The following is a 24,068-nucleotide window of genomic DNA, read 5'->3' on the forward strand; positions in this document are numbered from 1 at the left end:
GACCTTATTCACCTCAAGGCATCCACTTTCAGAATCCTGCCTCACCTTTAGTCCCAAGCACATAAGGAGGAGTGCACAAAGAACCATTTCAGTGTTAGGCTAGAATGATCCTGGGAAGATTGACAGAAAAACAAAAGGAAGCAGGATATGAACATGCATATTTCAAAAACTTCCAGTCATTACTAAGTAACTTCTCTCTACCTTTCTACCTACACTTAACACCATGACTCCAACCCGTAATCTCTCCTCATTGGCAGCTGGATAGTTCGCATGCCTGGAGTGCTGTGGTGAATGGATAAAGGCTCTTTCAGAAGGACAGGCTGTGGAAGTGAGAAAGGTTTGTGCTCCACACAAAGGAGCAGATCACATATATGCAGCTTTGCTTTGCAGTGCACAGAGCTAGTCAAGAGACTAGCAACACATACAGCTTGCAAACACAGTTGTGACCACTTATTTGCATTTTTCTCCCTCTCCATGAGGGTGGTCCAACTTTATGACAGATTGCCCTGAGAGGTTTTGGAGGCTTCATTCTTGGAAATATTCAAAATCCAACTGGGTATGTGCCAAGCAATCTAATTTATCTTCAGAGCTGGCTCTAGCTTTCAAGTTGGCCCTGCTTTCAGCAGAAGTTTAATCCAGATGACTTTAAAAGGTACCTTCCAATCTAAATTACTCTATGATTCTCTGTGGCATTCTCCTGCGGTATGCCTGGCCTCCTATGTGGCTGCAACAGTAGGATGCATGATCCACAATGCACTCTTTCACAGCTCAAACTAGGTTTGTGGGTTCATTGGGAAATATCTTTTCTTTCTTTTGCACAATCAAGATCATCTGACAAGTTTTTACAGTCATTAAAAAAAATGAAGTTCTTCATGCTGAGGGTGGAAAGTGTCTCTGTAGGTTTGACAGTTGCGGGGGAATCTACAGCCCAATTCCCTGACCACAATGAAACTTGGAAAGAAGAAATTCAGTATATGGTAAATGCAAACCCTATCTGGAAAACAAAGTAATTAAGGTGGGGAAAAAGTTGTGAAGTTTTTATTGTTAAGCTATAAATAAACAACTGAAAACAGGCTTTGCTCACCATCATTCCATCCTCCTTGGCAGGAGCAGTCATCCAACAATATAGTCCTTCACAGAAAGATGCAGAAAGTTGTCAGGGGCACAAAGGATAGTCCCCTTTAGGTCCTGAGATGAGTTTGAATATAGTTTTGTGGAACAAGTAAGAGCTACTCCAAGCCTTTAAAGAATTTTTAAGGTACAACTACCAAAACTGTCTCACTGGGAATAAGCAGAGACGGATTGCAACCCAGACAAAAGAGAGCTAAACCTTTAATCTTAGTCTACAGGATATTCACAAATATCATCTGAGTCAGGGAAACAGGGATACATAGTAACACTAACAGGAGAAATCAATATGGTCTCTTTTGTTATTAATAAAAACCTTCACTGAAAAGGAAAACGCATGACATAGGAATGAAAGCCGCCCCTCAACAACATGAAGAGGTGAGATTTGGACAGCTCTACTTTCTAGAACAGTGAGCTAACAGACATGCGGTTGGTGCAGGAAATCCTGGAACTCCTAAAAAATAAATTCAAGATCATAACATCTGACTGCCTCTACCATGGCAGGCTCAGTCAGGTTCACTAGTGCTCCCTTCCTGCTTCATGTAAAGAAAAAACTCAACTCAAAGCCTGGCCACAGAACTAAGACTGTAGCTCACCCTGTGGGTCTGTTCCTCGTCCAGGAACAGAATATCCATACTTCATGTTGATATCCAAAAGTAGTGTATTACTTTTTTATATATATATGATGATGTTCTTAACCATGAAAAACAGCATGCAAGGCACCTCATAAAATATGAAATATAAACACTGAAAGCAGTGCTGTCAAAAGAACCCAAACAAAAAGAATTCCAGGAATGGAATAAGCCATTTTCCAAAGCAGTTGAGAAGTACAATAACAATGGGGACACGCCAATTTACATATTCATGAAACAAGCATGAGGGAGAACCAGGCACAAGCACAACCTCTCCAGGTATTTACACAGGTAAAATAATTCCTCAGTCTCACTGACAGGATACATAAGTATCTTGAATGTAAATATATCCATGAACTCCTATTCAGAGAGAGTATTGGGTTACCCAAGTAATTGGTTATCATAGAATCACAGAATGGTTTGGGTTGGAAGGGACCTTAAAGATCATCTAGTTCCAACCCTCCTGCTGCGGGCAGGGACACCCTCCACTAGACCATGTTGCCCAAAGCCTCATCCAACCTGGTCTTAAAAGACTTCTAGGGATGGGGCCTCCATAACCTCTCTGGGCAACCTGTTCCAGTACCTCACCACCCTCACAGTAAAGAATTTCTTTCTACCATCTAATCTAAATCGACCCTCCTTCAGCTTAAACCCATTACCCCTTGTCCTTATCCTTGCATCACTTCTGCTTTTCCTACTTCTATGTTTTCCAAAGCCTGGCTCGTAAACAGTGTTGGTGCATCCAGCACAGTCCCTGTGTGACTGCACATATATTATTTACAACAAATGTGTGCATACCATATTGCATTAAAAAGCTACATTAAGAGAAAACTGTTGAAGCCATAAAGTCAAGCACATAAAGGTTAGAAAAAGCCACAACTAAGGATATGTCTGTAGCATTGATCTACTACTCCACCCACATACTGTCTTCAATTACACAAACAAACATTATTTTTCCCCACAGCATTTATCTAATGTGCACAGGAGGTACAGCAATCACTTAACAAGCAGCTACTCAGCACTGTATTTTCTTTTATATTGTTCAGTGTGTAGTCCATGGATTGGCGTACTGAAATCCTTGCTTGAAACACACCATTATTAATTTCTTCTTGAGTTTTATTTATTGTGCTTATCACAGTAACATCTAAGTGCTTCGCAATCTTAATTTATTTTGTCAACACCACAGGAAACCAGTGAGTATTCTACTGATTTCTCATATGGGGAAGGGAAACCCAGAGATAAGTGTTAAGGAATTCTCGATGCCACATTTGAGAGACCACGATTTCTCAGTTGCTGATGCTGCTCTGATTGATTTTATTTGTGGATGCAAGTACTCAGCACTTTCACAAAGCTATTCCTAATATCCTCCATCACTATGCTGCAAGTTACCTTTCCAGAGCAGAACACTCTGTACTTTAAGGAGGCTGAAGAAAGACCAGCATGTGATCAAGTAATTTAAAAAGTAGTATCTGAAAACAAATATACAATAAAGGAGTCAAAAATGCAAATTTGGTTTTTACACTTTCTAATTTTGGGGTATTTGCTGTTGCTACTTATAATAGTATTTTATCTTTACATTTGCAGATAATCAAAAGCAAACTTCATCACTAAGTAACACATGCATGATGTTTGTGGAATAGCACATGAGGGTTAGCACAGTTTCATCGACCATACAGACATCTGACACTCGAGCTGACAGCTAAGAGTCAGCAGCACGGGGTCAGCAGCTTCTATGTGGACCAGCACTTAAGGTGAATGTGCTCCACTCTCAGCAAATATTTGTGTAACTAACTGGCAGAGGAATGTTTCTCTGCAGGAGAGAAAAGCTCTGGAAGGTTTGATTCCACTCCAGGCATTACAAGTCAGCAACTACTGCATGCAGCTTGCTTTGCCCCAATTTCTCACACTCCCCCCATAGGATTCATCCCCCTAGATGTAACACCTGTGCTTCCACTTCCTTTCTGTCCCACCTTCATTCTATTCTCATTTTTCCAGTTAAGTTCCAAATTACAGACTTCTACTGTCAAGTAGCTTCTTTGCCTGCCAGTTTTGAATACCACTCTAACCGCTCAGTTTCCTGCCTTGCCTCCAAACTTGTTTTCCATTTGAGGCTCCTCATTCAGTTTGCATCTCTTCCCATGGAAGTTTCAACACACACTCAAGCTCCCACTGGTTTCCAGCTTCAATTTCTTTCTTCAGGGAAGCAATTTCTTATCTAGCAACAGTTTCACTGCAATCACTTCCTGTTACCGTTTCTTGTTCCAGCATGTTTGCAAAGCATGGACATCACAGTCCCCAGTCCCAAACCAATTTCACTCTTCTTGTCCCCGCTACATTTCAATGGAGTGATTTACTCCATTCAGGTCTCTGTGTCAGCGAGCGACGGTATAACCAACACAAAAGAAAAATCTCCGTTTTAAATTGTGTGCTCAGACCAAACTGTAGCCCATCCCACAGCAGACAAGGCCACAACACCTGAAGTTGTTTTTTTGCATAATACGGGGGTATGTTTCAAATGTTTTAGCTGTGAAGCTTAAACAAGCTTTTAAGATGCTTAACAGACTATTTTTTAAAATGGTAATAATTTGGGACAAATTTATGTCTACTTTCACAGGTCTAAAAAGCCAAAGCCACTTCAGCCAAACTGAGTTCCTGTTCCAGGCTAGCTCTTCCAAAAACACCCTTACAAATTTAGGGGAAAAAAAGAAAAACATTCTTTTTTCCTTGAAGTGCTCTCCTTCCACTGAATCACTCTGCAGAAAATTCCAGAAGTCCCTCAAAAAGACATTTAAGACTTAAGGGGGAGAAGGGAGTATGTTCATTAGGAAGGACAAATTATGAGCAACTAAAATCTATTTTATAATGGAAAGGTTTGGCCCATTATAATGTTAAGATGGATGATATGAGACCAATTCGCAATGTCAAAAAACACCTCATACAATGTTTCATCAGATGCAGTAAGAACAGAATCACTACTAAAACTCAAGATTTCCTCACCCAAATTAAGCAAAGTACCAGTTTTGTATCAGTGCCACCTGCCTGGCCAACAGATGAAACTATGTTTTTGTTTTGTTTCAGACATAAGAGAGAAAGCAAGCAATATGCTGTTCTTACTGGAAAGCAGGAAATAAGGAATTACAGATTAGGACATCTCATCCATTTACCATCTTGAGTGTCTGAAATTATACTTTTAAATAAATCCCAACTTTCACAGGAAGTAAACATAATGTCAGCACATCAGCAATTTCAGCAGTTAGGTCACCCATTCAGATGTCAAAGCATAAAACGAGCAAATTACATGAGAAATGCTGGCCTTAGTACATGGAAGAAAGCAGCTAGCAATTTAGTCATAGGCATAAATCAAGTCTACTTACTGCGGTACCTTAGACAAATCTCTTAACTTTCCTATATATTGTTTCTGCATTGGTAAACGTGGCAAACCATTGCGCTCATACTACAAGAACATTACTGAGGATTTAATCTGTGTTTTCAAAAAGCCCTAAAATTTTCAGATTCATGTTGTCTGGGAACTACTGAGTAAAACAGTTATACAACTGAAAAAAAAAATCTGCTACCTCAATCTCCAAAAACTATCTACTACTGATAGGCCAGACTCTTCTGTACTAAAACAATACATACATTTATGTTCCATCATGATATATGGTACTGTCACTTCGTAAAATACTATTTGAACAAATGGTCCCAAATAGCAAAAACAAACTAACAGGAACACTAAAGGCCATGGTTCCCTTGAGTGCCAAATTTCATTCATTCTAATCTATTTAAATAATGTCTCTCCCATAAATTAAATCACCAGATGATTCTCAATTCAGTAGTCTAAGCAGCTTCAAGAGCTAACTGAAAAATGAAGTCAGTCATTTTTATTGGGGGTGGGGGAAAGCAGGACAATCAATTTATTAATTCAAGACCTGCACAGTACTATTTGGAGCATAAAAAGAAACTTGGAAGCAGCAGCTTCACTTTTTACACTAGGTTCACAAAGGGATTTTGGCACTTTTCACAGTAAGCATTTGGTGGTGGTAGAGATATTCTTTTACCTCAACATTCAAAGAGAGTTACTTGGATATGGAATTCAAATATGGACACAGTCATTAGGCTACGCAGGCTCCCTAGGTTGGTCTCTCTCTGTTCATATCAATCTGTTTTGTGTTACATAAAGCAAATACCTACCAGGTCAAAGATGAAGACATTACATCTCTAAGGTCAGAGGATGAACCCAGGAAGAAACACACTTGCATTCCATTACTTCCTCCACTTAAGACAGAAGTTGTAAGAGAAGTCCCCTACACCCAGGCAAATGCCCCAAACTCCAGATTCTACACGCTGCCAGCTCTTCTCTCCATGTAATGAATCGATAAACTCCTGAGAAGGCTCAGTGGATAAAGGCAAGGGTGATGTGCTTGTGAAGCTCTGGGAAGAATGTGGGAAGTGCCTGACCACACCTGTGACAAAGCAAGCTGACCTTATACTACAATAAAGGGGACTGGAAAGCAGCGTTTAAGGTAAAGGGTTACAAGAGTTAGGGGGGTTGGCTGACTCTCAGTTGAATGTCAACTGGTTGTATAAATGTTTGTCCAGGAGAGCAGCAAGAGCATGAATGTCTTCCTGAGATAACTAGACCAGCATGGGGAAGCATATACAGGGCTCAGCCCAACCTAGAGTATAAAAACTGAACAACTATCCAAAAGAGCTTTGAAGAGAGCAATGGGCTGGAGCTGGCTTAAACCCTTTATGCCTTCCCAGTGACTGGGGATGCCCAGCATTGTGATGGTGAGTGTATCAGAAAGACCTGTAATGAGAATCACATTTGTATTGTGATCCAACAGCTCTACGCTACTTATGTCTATTCCTAAACTACTTCTCAAACAATAAATAGTTTTATACTCTGAACAACTAAAGGGAACACTTACACAAAGTTTCACAAACAACTTCCCTTTCTGTCCTTGCAAAAACCTTAAATTAAAACGTAATTTCCCCCTAAAAGTTCCACAGCATTGTACCAACACAACAAGACAACAGGACAGATACCTAGAAGACACTTTCAAATCAAGTTCTTAGAACTCAAGGGACATACTTATTGGTCTTCCGACTGCTATGTTTTCCTACCAGATCTAATTCTTCTTTAGACAGAAGCTGCCAAGAAACAGGATTTGATAGCATGGATTTTGAGCATATTATTTCAGTGACGTAACATTACAAATATTACTGTAAACAAAATCATCTGCCCTATTTACTGTGTCAGTGCAGCCCGTCTCCCTTCTCAGCTAAAAATTCCAGGAGAAAACACTAGTGTATTTAGTCTTTTTACCTCACCCCTTGCCAAAATGGATCAAATCACTAGTCTGTCTCTTCCAGTATCTGTTCTTCCATTATGCTAGTGCTGGGCATGTTCAATTCTCCAATATTTCTACCTATATCATGCAACATCGTGTGTCTGAAACCAAAAGAACTTTCTTCGTGTTAAGCACACAGTGCAAGTATCCCATCAGATTATTTTTTTACTTTAGCTTAGAAGGGTACACATTCCTCTCCCCTCTCTTTCATGAAAATATATTCCGAGAGTCTGGAAGCCAAATTCTTCACTGGTACAATTTCACCAAAAGGGGGGGGGGGGGGAAGGGGAAAAAAAAAAAACGCAAACCAAAAAACAGAAGCATGCCCTCTCAGGGGAAAGAAATAAAGGTATTCTGCTGATGTTGTCAGAGCACACATAACACATTCTGCTAACCACAGCTTCCTTAAATTTTTGACAATTACAAAGACATTTTAAAACTCCATATCACACTTTTAACCCTAAAATGGACTGGACCTTTAACAGATATAGAAATCATGTAAGGTCTTCCATTCAAAGAACAATCAGTAAAAAGACACCATCACAGACTTTTGTGACATTGTAAATCTTAATTATTTAAAATACAAGGAAACAAAAAATGAGCAACAGTTTCATTAGTGACACTTTCTTTTGTTTTGGTTCTCCTTTTCAGTCCAGTCTTTCCATGCAGCAAAGGGCAGATATAAAAGCAAAGTTTAATTCTTGAAACCGTTATTTCGCCACATTTTATAGACAGAGTTTACAAGAATAATAAAATAAAGAGACTTGTTCACAGCCACTGGCACTCCTAGAAGTCCGTATCAGTTAAAACACAGGTCTGCACGCTGGAAGACCCATCTCATTCATCACTGAACAAAGTTCAGCAGTACCAGTCTCTCTCATATTCAGAGTCATTGGGGATCAGTCAACTGCCCATCATTCACAAATGGGTAACCGGAGAAAAGGTGGAGAAAACTGAAGCTACTGTCATTGCTTAAGGAACAGGTAATAGAGTACTCTGATCACAAATCTAGTAAAGCAAGCCTAGTTGTCAGTTTGCTAAATTTCTGACATCAATACTTGTGCTATCTCCTAATCTGTCACACCCCAACACACACACTTCACCCTCATAATTTAAGTGCTGCAGCACACTACTATTTGTGCAGTCTTGTTACTTGCCTCGGAGGAGTGATGCGGCATTAAAAAACACCCTCCATCACAAAGAGGCTGATTTCGTTTAAAACTACACCAGTATGCAGATCTGGTTCACAATGCAACTGCTCAGACAGTTGTGCCAGCACAACTCGCTTACGTGAAACAGCACTGGAACAGGGATTGTTGGAAAAGTGACACAGAAACCCCAAGCCAGTTAAAGACTGTCTTGTGAAACATTAAGCTAATTTTCTTTTTTTGACTGTGATGTAGGGAAACACCTCTTTCATCTCACTTTTGTCTTTTTCACATTGTTTTTCCCCAGATGGCTATTCCTGAGAATTCTTACAACAATTAAAAATCTGGCAATGCTTTCAGGTATTTTCAGATATGATGACATGCACGTATGATCAAGATGATGTGCCCTACAAGTCTGAATTTCCTGGCTGACTGTTCTAGAACACATGCAAATTAAAAACGTCCGTCTTTAACACAGCCCTCTGAAATGACCATAATAAAATATTTCCACCCAGAAACATTCCTACCACTCCCCCTTGCAAAGGTAGCTTTGGACTGAGCCCATATCTACCACTGATTACATACTGACATTTACTGAAGAAACAGAATGATTTTGAGAAGATCAAATTCATTGTTAGCCTTCATTATTTAGCATCAGCTTGAGATAACAGGAGATCATTCATGTAAGAATGGAAATCCCTGATAGTAAGGAAGAAAACTGCAAGAACATGCAGGGTCACAGAGTATAAATCCTCTTTTCCTATAAGCATCGTAAGAAAGGTGCGTTTGGTGTCACAGTTGTGAAAGAAAACAATTCTGCCTAGAACATGTCACAGCTGTTGACATGCACTGTTATTAAAATGTTTCTATGATAATAAAGCAAATGTTTGAATTGATGTTTTTTCTACCAGAGATGTGTTTGTCTGAGGTACCTAATGTTGGGGTGGTCACATAGTGACCCACCTCTCAACACAGCTACCATTCCAGAATCCCCTCTCTATAGTCCATAACTGCCTACTAGTAATGCTTATGGCTCAATAAGGTTTAACATCAATCAGACTGGCAAGTGATTAGTTTCCACAGTGAGAGAACATCAGAAATGGTTTCAAGTGGTTCTGAGCCCAGCACTTTCAACAACGCAACATTCCACTTCATGTCTAACCCACCTTCCAATCCTTTGCACACAATGCAGTTTCTTCTCCAGCTCTCACTATTGAGTTACAAACCAATCTACCAACTCTGCAGAGGAAGCAATGGCTGCTCTAGCTGTTGTTAGTAGCAGGAAACAGGCCAACTCTGCAGTGCTCAACAAGGCACCTTGCCAAGGCCACTTGCCTCTGCTCCATCCCTCTCAGAGCCCTTGCTGCACACCACGGAAAAAGCTCTTACAGTAAGGTGTGCTGCTGGACTAATAAGTGCCAGGGGACTGCTGAAACAGTCAGCAGGAAGAGGTGGTGATTATGTTCCCTATTGTGTGATAGAAGACAGTCTTTAGGTGACTTAAAGATGATTCAAAAATATTAAGAGATTTGATATTTTGATATAGCAACCGTTTCGTAGATGCAAAAGCCCTCTCATCCTGGATCTAGCTGATGGAGTGCTTTTCTTACCATTACACTGAAAACACAAAAATTTGTTATCCAATCTCTGCCTTTTTTCCTCAGCTTTCTGTATTTTTACAGAAATCTTTCAGCTATCCCAACTCTTCCATGTTCATTTCCAATGCTATCTAACCCAGTGGCGGGGGGGGGCGGAATCAAAGATCACAACTATTTGTTACTAGTTCAGACCAAATGAGAAATGAAGGACAGATCATATCAAAGAAAATCAGATTTTGCAAGATTAAAGACTTAAATGAAGTAGTGACTAATACTGCAAATTTCAGGCCCACACAGGAAACCCAGATGCTTTAACCAGAACACCAGCAACCTTCACCAACTTAAAAGAATCTTCTAAATACTTCTTCTGCAGAAAAAACGAAGACAAGAGATCAGTTCCCAGATGTCATCCATCTGACTTAAGAAAAGCCAGCTGACCACGCACAATGTGTTACTGTTTAAGAACAGATGACTATTATGTCTTTTTATTCCTCACCTAGGCTGATCACTTGCTTTTACATTCCCAAAGGAAAAGCCAAGAAAGTCTTAGAGAAAGTTCAGTTCACATTTTGGTTTATGCTTTAGGACACTCCAATTCCACTCACTCCACATCTTTAATAGTTGAAAGTTCATGAAAGCAACTTTCCTTAAAACTATTTTCCTTCACAGGACAGTATCAGAAAATATGGAGATTCCAAAAACCTACAATAAAGGAACTCGTAAATTGCTGGCTCAGTGATCTCCAACTTCTGCTATTCTGGTAGCAAAGAATTTTAATGGAGACATTCTTGTATATAATTTTAATGAAGGGCAGATTCAAATTTCCCTAGTGTACTCTTCACCTATGAACAGTTCTTGAACTGTTTTTCCTGACAGGTAAGGTGTGTAGTCTGTGGGGAAGGTTACTGCTAAGTCCTAGAAGAAGAGAGTGCTCTATTCAGAAAAGGAGACAACCAATGAATCATCTTTTGTCTCTTGTCCACTAAGTCTCATAGCATGCTAATTACCTACAGGCTTCCTCCACCCCCATCCCACCCCACACACTCCTGCTCACAAGCTTTAGTTTGTCTAGTTTCTAATTCCCCAAGTTTTTCATATCACTGCACTAACAAACTTAGACAAACAGTTTAAAATTACACGTTTTAACAGGACTCATTGTTCAACTCATTGATTTTATAATCCAGTGCTTTCCTTACAGCAGTAAATACCAGATGCTTCAAAGAAACACACACAAAAATCCTAAAGTTGGCACTATCGAGCATCCCAACTATAAGAAAATTCCCGTTTTACAGTATGCCTTGAATCTACAAATAAATCAACATAAATACAAGTAATTCCCATTCTCCCCTGCCCTCACATACTAGAGTTAGCAATTGTGTGACCACAAAATGAGTTGATGCAGCAAGCTATTCCAACAGAAAATTGTTAATTATTTGGGCAGTTAGTGTTCCGTTGGATTAGCCAACTCAACTCACACAAATGCCAGATCCTGCAATCAAGCAGAGAATTTGGTCAACTTTTTTTGAATTAGATTAGCTTAGCTACAACATGAAAGCAAGCCAGGAGAGACATGAAGTCCTTATACGAGGCAAGGAGAAACAGTAAGGCTGGAAAGGGACAAGCCAAACATGGCTGCTCCATTCCGCAGTAGATCATACTGGACTAGTTTAGCTTCAAGAATTTAGCTCTTAAGAAACTTAGGCTACAGCCACACCACAGTTTGAGCCAGTTTAAATCAGAACAGCTGTAATATCACCCTGCACTTTTTTCCATGCTTGCATTCCTGTCCATTCCTGTGCACCAATGTTGTGCATGTCTGATTCAGTAACTATTTCAACAGGTTCAACCCACCAAAAACAGCAGAAAAATATTCATTGTTTTATGCAGCTGGACTTTTCCACTTATTTTAACTCAGCTTTTGCATTAGAGATGCAGGTTCAGCATGTGGCCAGTAATACTGGGGCTATGGGGAGTGCTTGGGATGCTGGGTCATCCTAAGTTTCAGCTGCGGAAGAAAAGGAACCAGGAGGGACTGCTGGGGCTATACTGGTGGCTTGCCTGGCAATCCGGCCACGCATCCCATCCAGCCCTGCAGCACAGCAGTAAAAACAGAGTAACGTCCTGAGGAATTGCTACTGCTATGTCCACTGACCGAAACAACACTACCTCTCCCTTTGGCCACATCAGCTACACGTGAAATCTTATTATTCTCTGACATACATAGATGTTGTAAGAGTCTCAGCATTGTGGAAGTTTTCCACATCTGTCTTTGGCTCTGGGCTTCAGTGGTATTTACATTAATGTGCTCTACTGTACACTGTACGTCGTGTAATGGGTGGAAGGGCCAATTTTCAATTTTGGTACATATCTCACTGTTCTGCTCAATTTTTGTAAGTTTAAGTGTCTTTTCCTCTCTGCTTTACTTCTGTGAGGTAAATTATTTCAAGCTTTTTAATGTCCTATGCTTAATTTTTGGTCTCTGGAGTCTTCAGCCATGTTCCTGCCAGTCAGCAAGTCCACACAGAAGTATCTGATTATGTCATCTAAAGAAATACATTTTTTAAGTTTTAAATAGCATCTTGTAATTTCCAACTTGGCTTTGTAAAGTGAGCACTATTTTAACAATGTACTTAAACTGCCTAGGTTTAAAAGGACAAAAAAAAAGCTCTAATCACGAGTGTGAGTATGTGAAAACCTAACTATTACTTCCTCCAATACCATGTATTACCATCAGAGTTTTGAGCCCTGTACTGCTAAGCTTTCAACACAATTAACAGTAGAACTGGAAGCAAAACCAGGTTATTATCCACTGAAGATACATTCTCTTCATCAACTCCTCTATGCTGCACAAAATTTTACTCAACCTTGACCCCTCACACAACAGTAGATAACAAAAAGGGTACAGAATGTATTACCTCCTGGATTTTGTTCCAGGACACCTTTTCCTAGGCCAACTAAGGACAAGGAAAATGAAACACAAAACTTTTACTTGTGTCCTCCACCAGAGATCTGTATCAAAACATGTGGGCAAGCACTAGAAAAAAAGAAAACTGGAAAATTTAGAGGGAAGATTTTTCATGTCTCTCCAAGAGAAAGAATTGTTTGATATAAGACAACTCCCACCCACCTCCTCCCAAAAAAAAAAAAAAAAAAAAAAATCACAATTAGCCAGTCCAAATTATTTATAAGGAAATTTCTATCGGCAATCTTTCAGCATTTTTTTTCCTCACTTCTTTTCAAAAGGTCAGTTATTTACATAGTTTTGAATTAACACTTTGTATGAAAATAATTTTTTTTTATTCTCTCATTCTTGTACTATACATTCCTTAGCATTAGTCTTCCAATTTGCATACTTTATCTTTTCTTCTTGCAATAGATACAGCATTAGGAGACATTAAATGGAAGAGAGCAGAAAGCCCCACAATTCATGCTTGCCATATTTAATTCCCCAAAAACAGGTAGACGAGAGGAAAGAAGAAAACACCACCAAGAAATAAAAACAATAGTGAAATGCTGAAGGACTCATAATGCATCTTAGAGGCTGCAGCTACAGTCCAGGATGGCTGCCTTTGCAGAACACGCTGTCCAAAGGACAGCACACTCAGAGGAGTAAGATATTCAGACTTGCTGACAAGTTGCCTTGATTTGAAGGCATCCTACAGAATTTCAAGTCTCTGATAAAAATCATAGACGCCTCAAGATAAAAGACAAAATATGTAAATAAAAGTTTAGTAATACCAGAATCAAAAATCCTGTTTTCCCATGCATTTGTTTTATGCTTGATTGATTCATGCTACAATAAGGTGTAAATTCTGATCAAAGTTCTTCCCCAGAGGGTTTCCCTCAGTTGTCCCTCCTATACAGATTCCCCACTAAGGAGCAAAGTATAAGATCACATGGTAGCCTCCTCTTCAGGGCTGAGGGTACTTTTGTATTTTCTTCCCATGTAGAATTATTCTAATACAGCTTTCAGAAATTTAATTCTTCCTTGAATCTCCAGTGATATTTTTATTGACTCATACACGGGTAAGAGAAATGGAAGAGGTAAAGGTGCAAAACAATGCTGCAGGCTCCTTCCTTTAGGAAATCCAAATTAAAAAGGTGGGGAAAAAATATAATAGTAAATGTTACACAGCTTGACATTGGTGGTATTAATATTCTTCCTATAACATAAGCTTACTATCTACAGAATCATTTTACTTAACATTTCTACCACACCTTAACATCTTGCTTTTCCTTTTTAATCACCACAGGAAAAAATAAAAAGCTAATAGGAAAACAGAACAGAAATCTTACAATTTAGTTTAAAACATTAAGTTGTAGTAATAGTTCAAATTATTCTGATGCATATACCTTGTTTTTCAGCCCCATTCCTTTTTGGCATGTACATAACTACACATCTGTACAGCAGCATGCTTTAATTATGTCCTGTTATTACCTCTAGTTCCATGACAATTTGTACTGTCCACTGAAAAGGCCTTTTAGTTCATTTCAAACCTGTTTGCTATCTTGGAGTCAGAACACAAACAGAAGAAAGAAGACCCCCTGAAACTCTTAAATGTGGCCCATAAACTTCAAGTACCTATGTGAAAATGAAACTCTGTAATTCCTTCTTAATTCAGAGGTCCTATAGTCCTTATCCTGGAATCAACAAACTAAAGCAACCCTCCTCTCTGTTCTACAGAGGGATGGCAAAAATAGTTCTAATGCAAATCAGCAGTTAATAATTATATTTGATTATCACAATAAATGCTAAAGAACATATCATGTACACCTACATGATTTAGATGATGCATGGTAGTCTGGCACACATGGAATTCATTATTAAAGAGTACAGATGCTCCATTTTACAATCTTTTTCCAAATACCCTTTCAGCACATTCCCAGCCTTAGCTCATTCTCACCAAGATTTCCATCCTCAATGGTCAGCACCACTTCATCCATCACCAAGGCCCGGAAATCTAGCTCCTCTTCACAGCACTTGGCCTTCAGTGCTCTCAGGATCTCCTGCTGAGGGTAGTCTTCTCTGATGCGACGGTCTGTTAAGAACCACAGCCTGGGCGCAACCGAACTGCACATCTTGGACTTGTCTTGCAACCTTCAAGGTTTCCTTTCAATGGAACGTCTAGATGGTGGAGAAGATGAGACTCTGTTAGAGTACATTTGCTCCCATCTTCACAACCTTGTGTAAAATTTTGTGCTCCCATCTTTGCTTCCCCACTGTACCAAGTCCTACTCCCTCTGCACAAGTCAGTCCTTTCCAATGGAATGCAACTTCCAACCTCCAAGCAGGAAAATAATATCTATGTCTAATCTGCAACAGAAGTAACAACAACAGAAACGAATCCATTTACGTTCAATGGATTGTAAATGCTAAAAATCAGGTCTTGGTCCTCGTCCTAGTTTCATCCACAAGTACACACTTGACATAACTACTGCTACTGGTAGTAGCATCCCCCTTTCTTGACAATACTAAGAGGCATGCCAAGGACTGAAAACATTTTGAATGGCCATCTCTGAAGGCCAGAATCTCAACTTCATGATTGGGTAATTCCTTACAATTGGAAATAACTCAGCCCCTCTTCTAGGTACTGCTAAAACACTGGTGACAGATTTGATGTATTCCTTTCCAACATATATGGAAGACAACAGAGCATGCCAAATTCTTTATGTTAAAAAGCAGTCCAGAAGAAAGGAAGAAATCCATTAAAACAGAACTTTCCACGTAAGTATTTCAAGACTGATTTGCTCTTACAAATACTTCACCTCTACTGTGAAATATATTTAGTATTATCCAGAACACATTCATGGAAAAAACCAATGCAACAAGGAGCATCAACAAAATGTTAAGAATACTGAACACTAATACATGTAACCTAAAGCAAAATCAAGGTTTGTGCTAGCCCTTTCTTGCTCCAATTTTTTTTTAATAAAAATCACCTTTGTACATAAACAGTACTAATGAATTCAGCACCAAAGCATGAAAAAAACCAAGTTCAAACTGAAGAATTTCAATGGCATTAGAAGTGATAGCAGCAAGGTACTGCTCCTTTTGCTTTGAATACAGAGGACTTGGTCTATTTTTGAATATATATTGAAACATTTTAAAAGCTGTAAAACAATTAAAGGTATGTTAATGGACTACTCATTTACACTCAAGATAAACAAACCAGCAGCATGGTGTATGGAAAAAAAATTCTGGAGAAAAACAGAGCTTTTTTCTGTGACACATTTTAAACTTTCATATTAAAGCCAAGAGGTAGAAATCATTGTTTTCACCAATACAGTTTAAATGAGTTTCAAACAGAATTGAACTCTGGCATAGAAACAGGAGTTTCGTCTGGTGGTCCTGATGACAGGACCTGGTGTCGACAGAAAATGTAAATGCAGAAAGGCCACAGGTATACACCTGCTTTCATTTAATATTACAAAGGATTTTAGTTTCTGCAGCAGGTATTGGGACAAAAGGATTGTTTTGCTACAACCATAAGAACAAGTTTGGTTTTATTTTGTAATTATAAAACAAGTCTTTTCTACTAGTACAGCTTTTTGTTAAATGATAAAATTTGGGGTGATCATTTTTCTTTGTGGTACTGAGAACCATAATGACAACAAGCGCAGACACTGACTTTCTTTTTCCCATCGTTTTGGTAAACAAGGAGCAACAATAAAGCCAAGGACTAAAGTTTTTCATACTAACAGATTGAAAGAAAGCAGAAGCTAGGGAAAGGCAATCACAGATGCAGACCAGCCCTTGACAGCAGTCAAGATGTTCAAGGTAAAGCAAGAAAAGGAGTGTTTGCTCCCTGCAGGAAAACGGGTACGGGAGGTTGTAAAAAGTATCTTTTGATATCTCAAAGAACCCCTTTTTTCTTCAAAGCAGCTGAAAGTGAAAAGGACAAGGTGAGGCTTGGGCTTGCAATGGCTGACAATGGTCAGATCCTGCCCCACTTCTGGCTCTCTCAACAACGGATTTCTCTACATGGTAGTTTACAGAAAACTGCCTGGGACGACATCTTCCGCTAAGAATTGGGACACGCTATATTTATTTTTTCGGAAATGTCACTACTATGGCACAGTTCAGAAGACTTCCTGTCAATTTACCTTTATTTCTGCTATTTGCATGAATGACTGGGGAGACCAAACAGCCCCATCTACTGCCTCTCTTTTGAAAAGCAGCTCTACCTAACAGGCTAGCCTGTCTTGTTTTAAAACACAGCTATAGAACATGAGTACATTAAAAAAATACACTAGACAGACTTTGTCATAATTAAAACAAAACAAAAAAAATAATCAGAAGCCATTACAGATTTTCAGCCTGTTTGGGGTTTTTTGTGTTTGGTTTGTTGTTTGGTTTTGTTTTTTTTCCCCCCTCTCAGTACTGGTTCTAACACTGGTGCAAAGAAACACATAGCCTTCTCCCCATTTTTGCAAAGACTGTGCCAAGTAACCTGTGCAGGCAGGTAACAACCTCAAGTCGGGAGGTAAAGATTAAGAAACTCACTTTAGATCAAGCTACAAGCCAGTGGCAGAGGCAGAAACTAGTAATCCTAACTGTCGGTTCCTTGACCTCTAAACCAATACCATATTTTTTCAACTGGAGAAATATCCTTTTCACACTAACATTCTGCTCCAAAAACCAGAATCTGCTTATCAGTTTCAGCTTCTCCTTATAATCTCTATTTTGATTGTGTAAGAAGTCTCACAGAACACAAAACCTGCAATTTACCCTATTAACCCAAACATATTAACAATCCCTCCCACATTCTTGAGAAAATAGTCTGTAGGAGGAAAGCTTGCCTTATAGTCAGATGCACAAGACCATTAAGCTCTCAAGTTGGATGTGATTTCCAGCATTTTTCCCTGAAAACCCATTTAAATCTACAAGACACAGCCTCAGACAATGCTGGGTGTGCGTGGAATACTTCCTAATCCATGACAGCACCTATTGCAAAATAAGTGTAGTAAATATAAGGGTAAGAGCAGATGTTTAAATGTCTTCAAGATGACCAGCTGAAACGCAGTTTTCACTCAAAGCTACTAGGGTCAATGTAAGTACAATCTTTCAGTAACTATTTAATACATTTATAAAGGGAATAGGAAAAAAATCATCATAAACTCAACTGCATCAAACAGGCTGGGAGAGGTAAAAGGGTGGCATCAAAGTAAAAGCTCTATGATAAAAATCAAACTATGTATCACATCAGCCAAGCAGTCACTGCTGCATCCACTTCAGAGAGACGCTGTGTGGAACAGATTCTTAGCAATTTATAGAGGGAACAGCACACTCACCTCGACATTGAGCTGTGGCATCCCTGTATTGTTTAAGCTAGGCTTTATTCTGGCATTCACACAGCAGCTTCCTCCCCTCCCCATCACATGCAAACATATTTCCGCCTGCATTCCTTGAATCCGTAATACACCTTTAGCAGCTGTTCTAACAAAAGCATTCACTGTGCTACTTTTCTACTTTACATCATATGTAAGTATGTTTGATTGACATGACAGGGAATTCAGCCAATCAGATCAGCTGTCTAGAGAGGTCTGGAAATCTTCTCTGAAGACCACTCTTTTTCCCTTGACAGGGTCTTCATTTCACAGAGAGAGCCTTAGAGACCTGCCTCCAGGAATGGGAGGTCGGTCTCCATTGCCCATTTACTCCTTGTCCTGTCTTCAACACCCAAAAGCAGGAGAAAAATGGACTAGTCTCTTTTTCATCATGATGTATTTTCCCCTAAGCTGAAACAAGAAACCAGTTATTAGGACACACTAATTCATTTATGTATTATTGATAAATGTGTAACATGTAAGATCTCTAGTATGCAAAAAGATCGTTCCGTATCCTTTCTATTCAGAATGCAACTACACAATGCCTTTGTAAATTAAAAAGACTAGGTTGTTTCTTCCCTATGGGAATGACAAATGGAATCCCAGAGGTTTTGTAGCATTAGGAATCAATGTGATCTAGCTATTTCAACTGCTTGACTTGTGATCTGATGTTGTAGCACATTCCCATCAACTACAGCACGATCTGGGAAACAAGTTAGTGGAACAATTATTATCATCAGCCCCACCCAGAATCGCCTTTTTTTTTTAGACCTTGGCTCAGACTCTCGGCCTCAGTTTCAGCACTATGCAGCTAACACAACTCCATGGATTTCAGCAGTTAATAGAGAGGTAAAAACTAATCTTAGTTTTAGCATATCTCTAGGCATGTTTAATCCCTACAGCTCAGATAACGGTAATAAACATCTCATGGAAGTGAGAAGGAAAGAGCAAAGAGACTGACAGCCATGACTGCCATGGGAAACGGAGAACTAGGAAAAATATAGCTCCAAGCATTCATCTCACTATGAATAACACTGCACCTTCACACTTATTAATGCATATCCCTCCACCTTCATACTTGTTTCCAGAATAGCGTTATTCAAGTTGGAAAAGGTATTTTGCTTTCCTTTTTACCATAAATTAGCTAAGGCTTGAAACTGAGTATGCACTTCCAATAAATCAATCCTCTCTACCATTACAGTAGTTTCTAGAACGCTATTTTGGAGGCCACACCTCAAGACACAGAAGACCTAAGAACACTTGGCAGATGCTTACAAGTTATCTCCTTTAGAAGATACCTCAAGGCAGAATTTAATTATAAAGTCAATCTTAAGTAGCAGACCAGTTAAACAGCTAACGAAGGGCCATCCAGCATATGATCCATTATATGCTGTCATGGAAGTCTCTGTCTCAGTGAGAAGAGAGCAGTATTTGAAACAGCCCAGAAATATGACTGTCTATGTCATAGGGACAGCAGGTCTGAAAATAGTTCACAGCCCTTTCAAGTATAAAGCACAATTATTATTTTTTTCCACACAAAGATACCAGAATGATGATCATCTAGAGAAAATCTTAAGGAAATAAGTATTGATGATGAATATAACCCATGGTGACATATACAGAGATAAAATCTGACATCTTGGACCACTTGTTAAAATTGGTTTAGAAAAATTAATCCAAGATAAATCAACTCCTTCCTGACACTGCTGCTTCATGGTGATGCTTAAGGACAACCTCAAGAAAAATTCCTCTTACCTACGAGAGACTAGTTTTCCTAAGACTGTCACATAAGTGCTTGAGAATCTTTGGAAAAAACCCCACATTTTTAGAAACTGAAGAATCTGAAAAATTAGAATATTTATTTAAATGCATTTTATATAACATATTGAGCAGCTGCAGCGCAATCTATCCAGTACTGCTGCATTATCATCCGCCCTCTACACATGCATCATAGAATTTAAAGTCACTGCAGGCAGGTGAACCCCAAGCACACCTCTTTGAAAGCACAGCACAGCACAGTATGCACCTCCTTTTCCCTGTGAGATTTGTGGACTGCAACAGTCAAAGGATATGGGAATATATTAATCCTTCCCATTCATTCCCAGTACAACCCCCCAGCCCCGCAGACGAGCAACTGCACTTCCTGCGATAGCTTTCATGTGCTTGTCCCCACCTTTGCACTGAGTAATGTTAAAGATGCTAGCGGCGACCCTTCCAGGCACAATTGCCTCTAAAAGGCAGACATCCACACCCCCAGTCTTTCCTTCTCTGTGTTCATGCTTGCAAGTAGGTGATAACATTCCTCGTTCACACACCCCAGCTCCTGATCTCCAGTGCATAATCCACTCTCTTCCCTCTCTGCAACGCTATCCCGATACCGGTCAGCATCAGCTACCCTCCTACTTCGGTCTCAGGTTTTGGTTTTTTTTCCCCTACAACAGGCTCTTAGCTTTTTCACCTCCCTCCACTCTGCGCGTGTGTACACGCACGTCCGTGCAAACAAAACATACATTTCCTCCCACATCAGCTGCTTTTCTGAAGAGAGCTTTTTCCACCTCTGCCCAGGTTCCCCTGCAATGTGGTACAATACCCCCCTCTCCTCCCCGATCCGTGTGTACACAGCCAGTTTTCCCTCCTCCCTTCCCCCACCTCCCCTCTGTCTCTGTGCACGCTTCTCCCAGCACCAGTGGGGGAAGGGAAACATGCACTGTATGAATGAATGGGCTGAAGAGACTTACCAGAAATTTGGTGAGCAAGGAATGGAAGACGAAAAAAGAAAAAAAAAAAAAAAAAAAGGTACCAAAGATGGGTGCTTCCTTCAGTGTGCCAAGTGCTGCTTCAGTTCTGGCTCCCTTAATGAGGTCACGTGTCCTGCTAGGTACCCCTTTTCCTGGATCCTCTACTAGCCAAAAAGGGTGGCAAGGAAGTCTTCTGGATGCCTCTCTGTACTGCACTCCGAAGGAGGGGAAGGTACTACCGAAGCTCCCAAAGCAAGCAAGGGGTGATGATGGTGATAATGATGATAACGTTCTCCTGGTCCTATAACGGGCAATATCTAGCAGATGCCTCGAGGACCAAGATGAATTTCTGAGGGGGGAGAGGGGGAGTAAATGACTGTTATAATAATTCCCAAATTGTCCTCCCCTACGGGGGGAGGAGGGGTGGGAAGGAGGAAGAGTAGTGGTGAAGAGCTGTAGCTTTCTATGTAAAATAGACTCAATCCTCGTGTCTCTACTTGCTCAGAACTAAACCCCTAAATGACTCTGAAGTCACCAACACCTAGGAAGAAGAAAAAAAAAAAAGAGAGAAACATCCCTATTAGACATAAACAAACATATAAAGGTATCTAATAAAGATAAACTAAATCCCAAGGGAAGAAAAGGTACCATACAAGACAGTAAGCAAAGCCAGAAGATGAGATGAACACAATTAGGGGAAATGTGCAACTCCAAATAGTTTACAGAAATTTACTACCACAGAGACTCATTTCAAGGGGGGGAAAAAAAAACAAACCAAAAACCAGAAGGTTAAGTAGTTTGCTCCTTTACTGAAGAATGTGCGTTCAAATGAAACATAAATCTGTATCTGCACATGACTATATGAAGAAATTAAGTATTAAAACCTACGAAAACTATTCCTATTTATTTGTGTGAGTCTTTAAACCCCTCCCCCAGATTAACATTTAGAATTCAGATGAGACTGGAGAAAAGTATGTTTCAGGCCAGAAGCATATATTCCTATGCAATAGACCCCAGAGTCGTTTATAAACGGTGACCAAAAAAACCCCCAAAATAACACGTCTAGAGGATGCTCGCTTAAATGACGGAGTTAATTAAAGACTAACAGTCGCACACTTTCAAAACGGAGCCCCTGGTAGATCCTAGGCAATTAAGTCACCCATGTGCAATTAGCTCTTGAAACATCAGAAAACAAAAGAGAAGAAACCTAGTTGTAAAGATTTCGTTGTACGACTCAACGACAGACACACACCCCCCTGCATCACGTGAAAAAACTGCCCCCAACAAGCTCCGATTTTCACATTCACGCTCACGGGGAGCATTTTTTCACCCCGTTTCAGCGCCCGCTTGCACCCACGAACGCGTGCGAGCCCGGGCGTGCAAGGCGGGAGGCAAAGATTCGACCTCCCACACCACACCCAGGCACCACTACACCCGAGCGCGACCCGCCCGCGGAAGGCGCTGGGCGACCCGGCAGCCGCGGCGCCCACCCCACCCCCCGCCCGGGCTCCCTCCCCGCGCACAACGAGCGGCCGCCGCTTCCCCTCCCCGCAGCGGCCCCGGACACCACCCACCTGGGCGCCCCGGCTGGCCGGCCCGCGCGGGCGCGGCGGGAAGGCGCCGGCAGCTCGGAGCACTGCCGCCCCGCTCCCCGCGCAGGGATGCACAATCACCATGGGCGCAGCGCGGCGCCAGGGCGGGACGGCTGAGGGGACGGTCCCAACCACACCACTACCACCCCTCCGCCCACCCCCCCTCCCGGGCACGGCGGACCCCACCCCCGGGCTCGCACCCGCTCAGCCCGCCATCTCACCCGCCCCAGGCACCGCCGAGCCCGAGCCTGAGGGGACCCCCGGGGATCCGCCAGCGCCCCCCCCCCCGCCCGCCCCTCCGGCACCGGGCCCAGGAAGGGAAGGCGCGGGGCGAAGAGGGCTCCGGAGGAGACTCGCCCCTTCCTCCCCGCCAGCAGCGGTCGCTCGGCGGCGCGGTCCTAAAGGGGAGCGGGCGACGCGACGCGGCGCTCCGTTCGCCCCCCCCCCCCCGCCTTGTCCCTCCTCCCCGCGGCTGGGGTGAGGAGGCCGGCTGTTCCCTGCACCGAGACCCCCGCCCCCCGCGGCCGCCGCTGCCTCCTCCCGCGCTCGCTCCCGCCGCCGGACTGAAGCGGCGACAGCGCCAACGGCCGAGCGGGGCTGGCACCCGCTGGGGGAGGGGGCGCGAGGCGGGGCGCACGGCTCCGGGGCGGGCGCGGGGAAGCGCGCGAGGGCGGCGGCAGCCGCGCGCTCCCGTCTGACGCCCCGCGCGCTGCCCGGGGGCGCGAAGGCGGCGGGGGGAAGGGCCGAACGGAACCGAACCGAGCCGAACCGCTGCCGGGCCTCGGGGCTGGGCAAACGGCGCCGCACGCACGCTGGGGCCGCCCCTGTGTGACGGCCGAGCTCTCCTGCCCGCTGCTGCGCCCCTCCACCTGCCCCAGCCAGAGGTTTGGTCAAGCTCTGCCCCCCCGCTCCGTGGCAGACCCCGGCCCGGGCCCGAGAGACGTCTCAGTCCTTGGAAGCACGGCCCCGGCGTGCCTGCCCGGCTTCTGCAGCCCAGCCAGGCTCCGCGCAGCCGTGCTGGACCGTGCACCTTACACCCCTGGCTACCCGCTCGTAAGCGTGGACGTGGTCCCACTGCCACGGGTGACCGGCACAGCACAGGTAGCCGGCAGCAGCGATGTCAGGTGGTACGGCAAAACGTATGACGGCTGTCGCACTCGTCACGGCTGCTGTTGGTACGTGGCATGCAAAGCCAAAACCTTGGTCGTTCATGTGACAGATGAACGTGTGACATGTCCCACACACCACCTGCCATACACCATCACATGTCTGACATAGCCAGTGTGCAGCCTGGGCTGCATCATCCCTCTCTGCTAGCATTTCTCTAATAACTGTGGGCAACAAACGACCATGACACATGCCATGTATTTACCAACACACCTTGTTTATCAGTTTATGTGTCACACCTACACAATTTCCTCTGTACCACACCCTTTTTATTCACTATATCGTATTAGCTGTATATTCCATGTTGACAGCACGTTGCCCCCAAAACACATGCTGGGCACACTTTGGACACAGAACACCCAGTGCATTAGTGGTCCTTCCCC

The 24,068-nt window shown here is 42.1% G+C and overlaps 1 protein-coding gene across 5 annotated transcripts in view; it reads right to left on the reverse strand.

Annotated features, from left to right (window-relative positions):
• The window catches only part of RIMKLB (ribosomal modification protein rimK like family member B), a 48,719-nt gene extending 25,784 nt beyond the window's left edge, over positions 1-22,935 (reverse strand). The window contains exons 1-4 of one of the 5 annotated variants that reach the window (XM_054831858.1): positions 22,501-22,649; positions 20,927-21,467; positions 19,944-19,991; positions 14,765-14,985 (exon numbers count right to left, since the gene is read on the reverse strand). In XM_054831858.1, the coding sequence (XP_054687833.1) occupies positions 14,765-14,939 (175 nt within the window). In that variant the 5' untranslated portion in view covers positions 14,940-14,985; positions 19,944-19,991; positions 20,927-21,467; positions 22,501-22,649. Of the gene's footprint in view, positions 1-14,764; positions 14,986-15,086; positions 19,917-19,943; positions 19,992-20,926; positions 21,468-22,500; positions 22,650-22,739 lie in introns of those variants that run through there. The other 4 variants (XM_054831838.1, XM_054831848.1, XM_054831867.1 and 1 more) reach the window with 4 other exon arrangements.
• Positions 22,936-24,068: the final 1,133 nt, after the last annotated feature.

This window comes from Grus americana, chromosome 1 (genome assembly GCF_028858705.1).
Source record: "Grus americana isolate bGruAme1 chromosome 1, bGruAme1.mat, whole genome shotgun sequence".
Lineage (NCBI taxonomy): Eukaryota > Metazoa > Chordata > Aves > Gruiformes > Gruidae > Grus > Grus americana.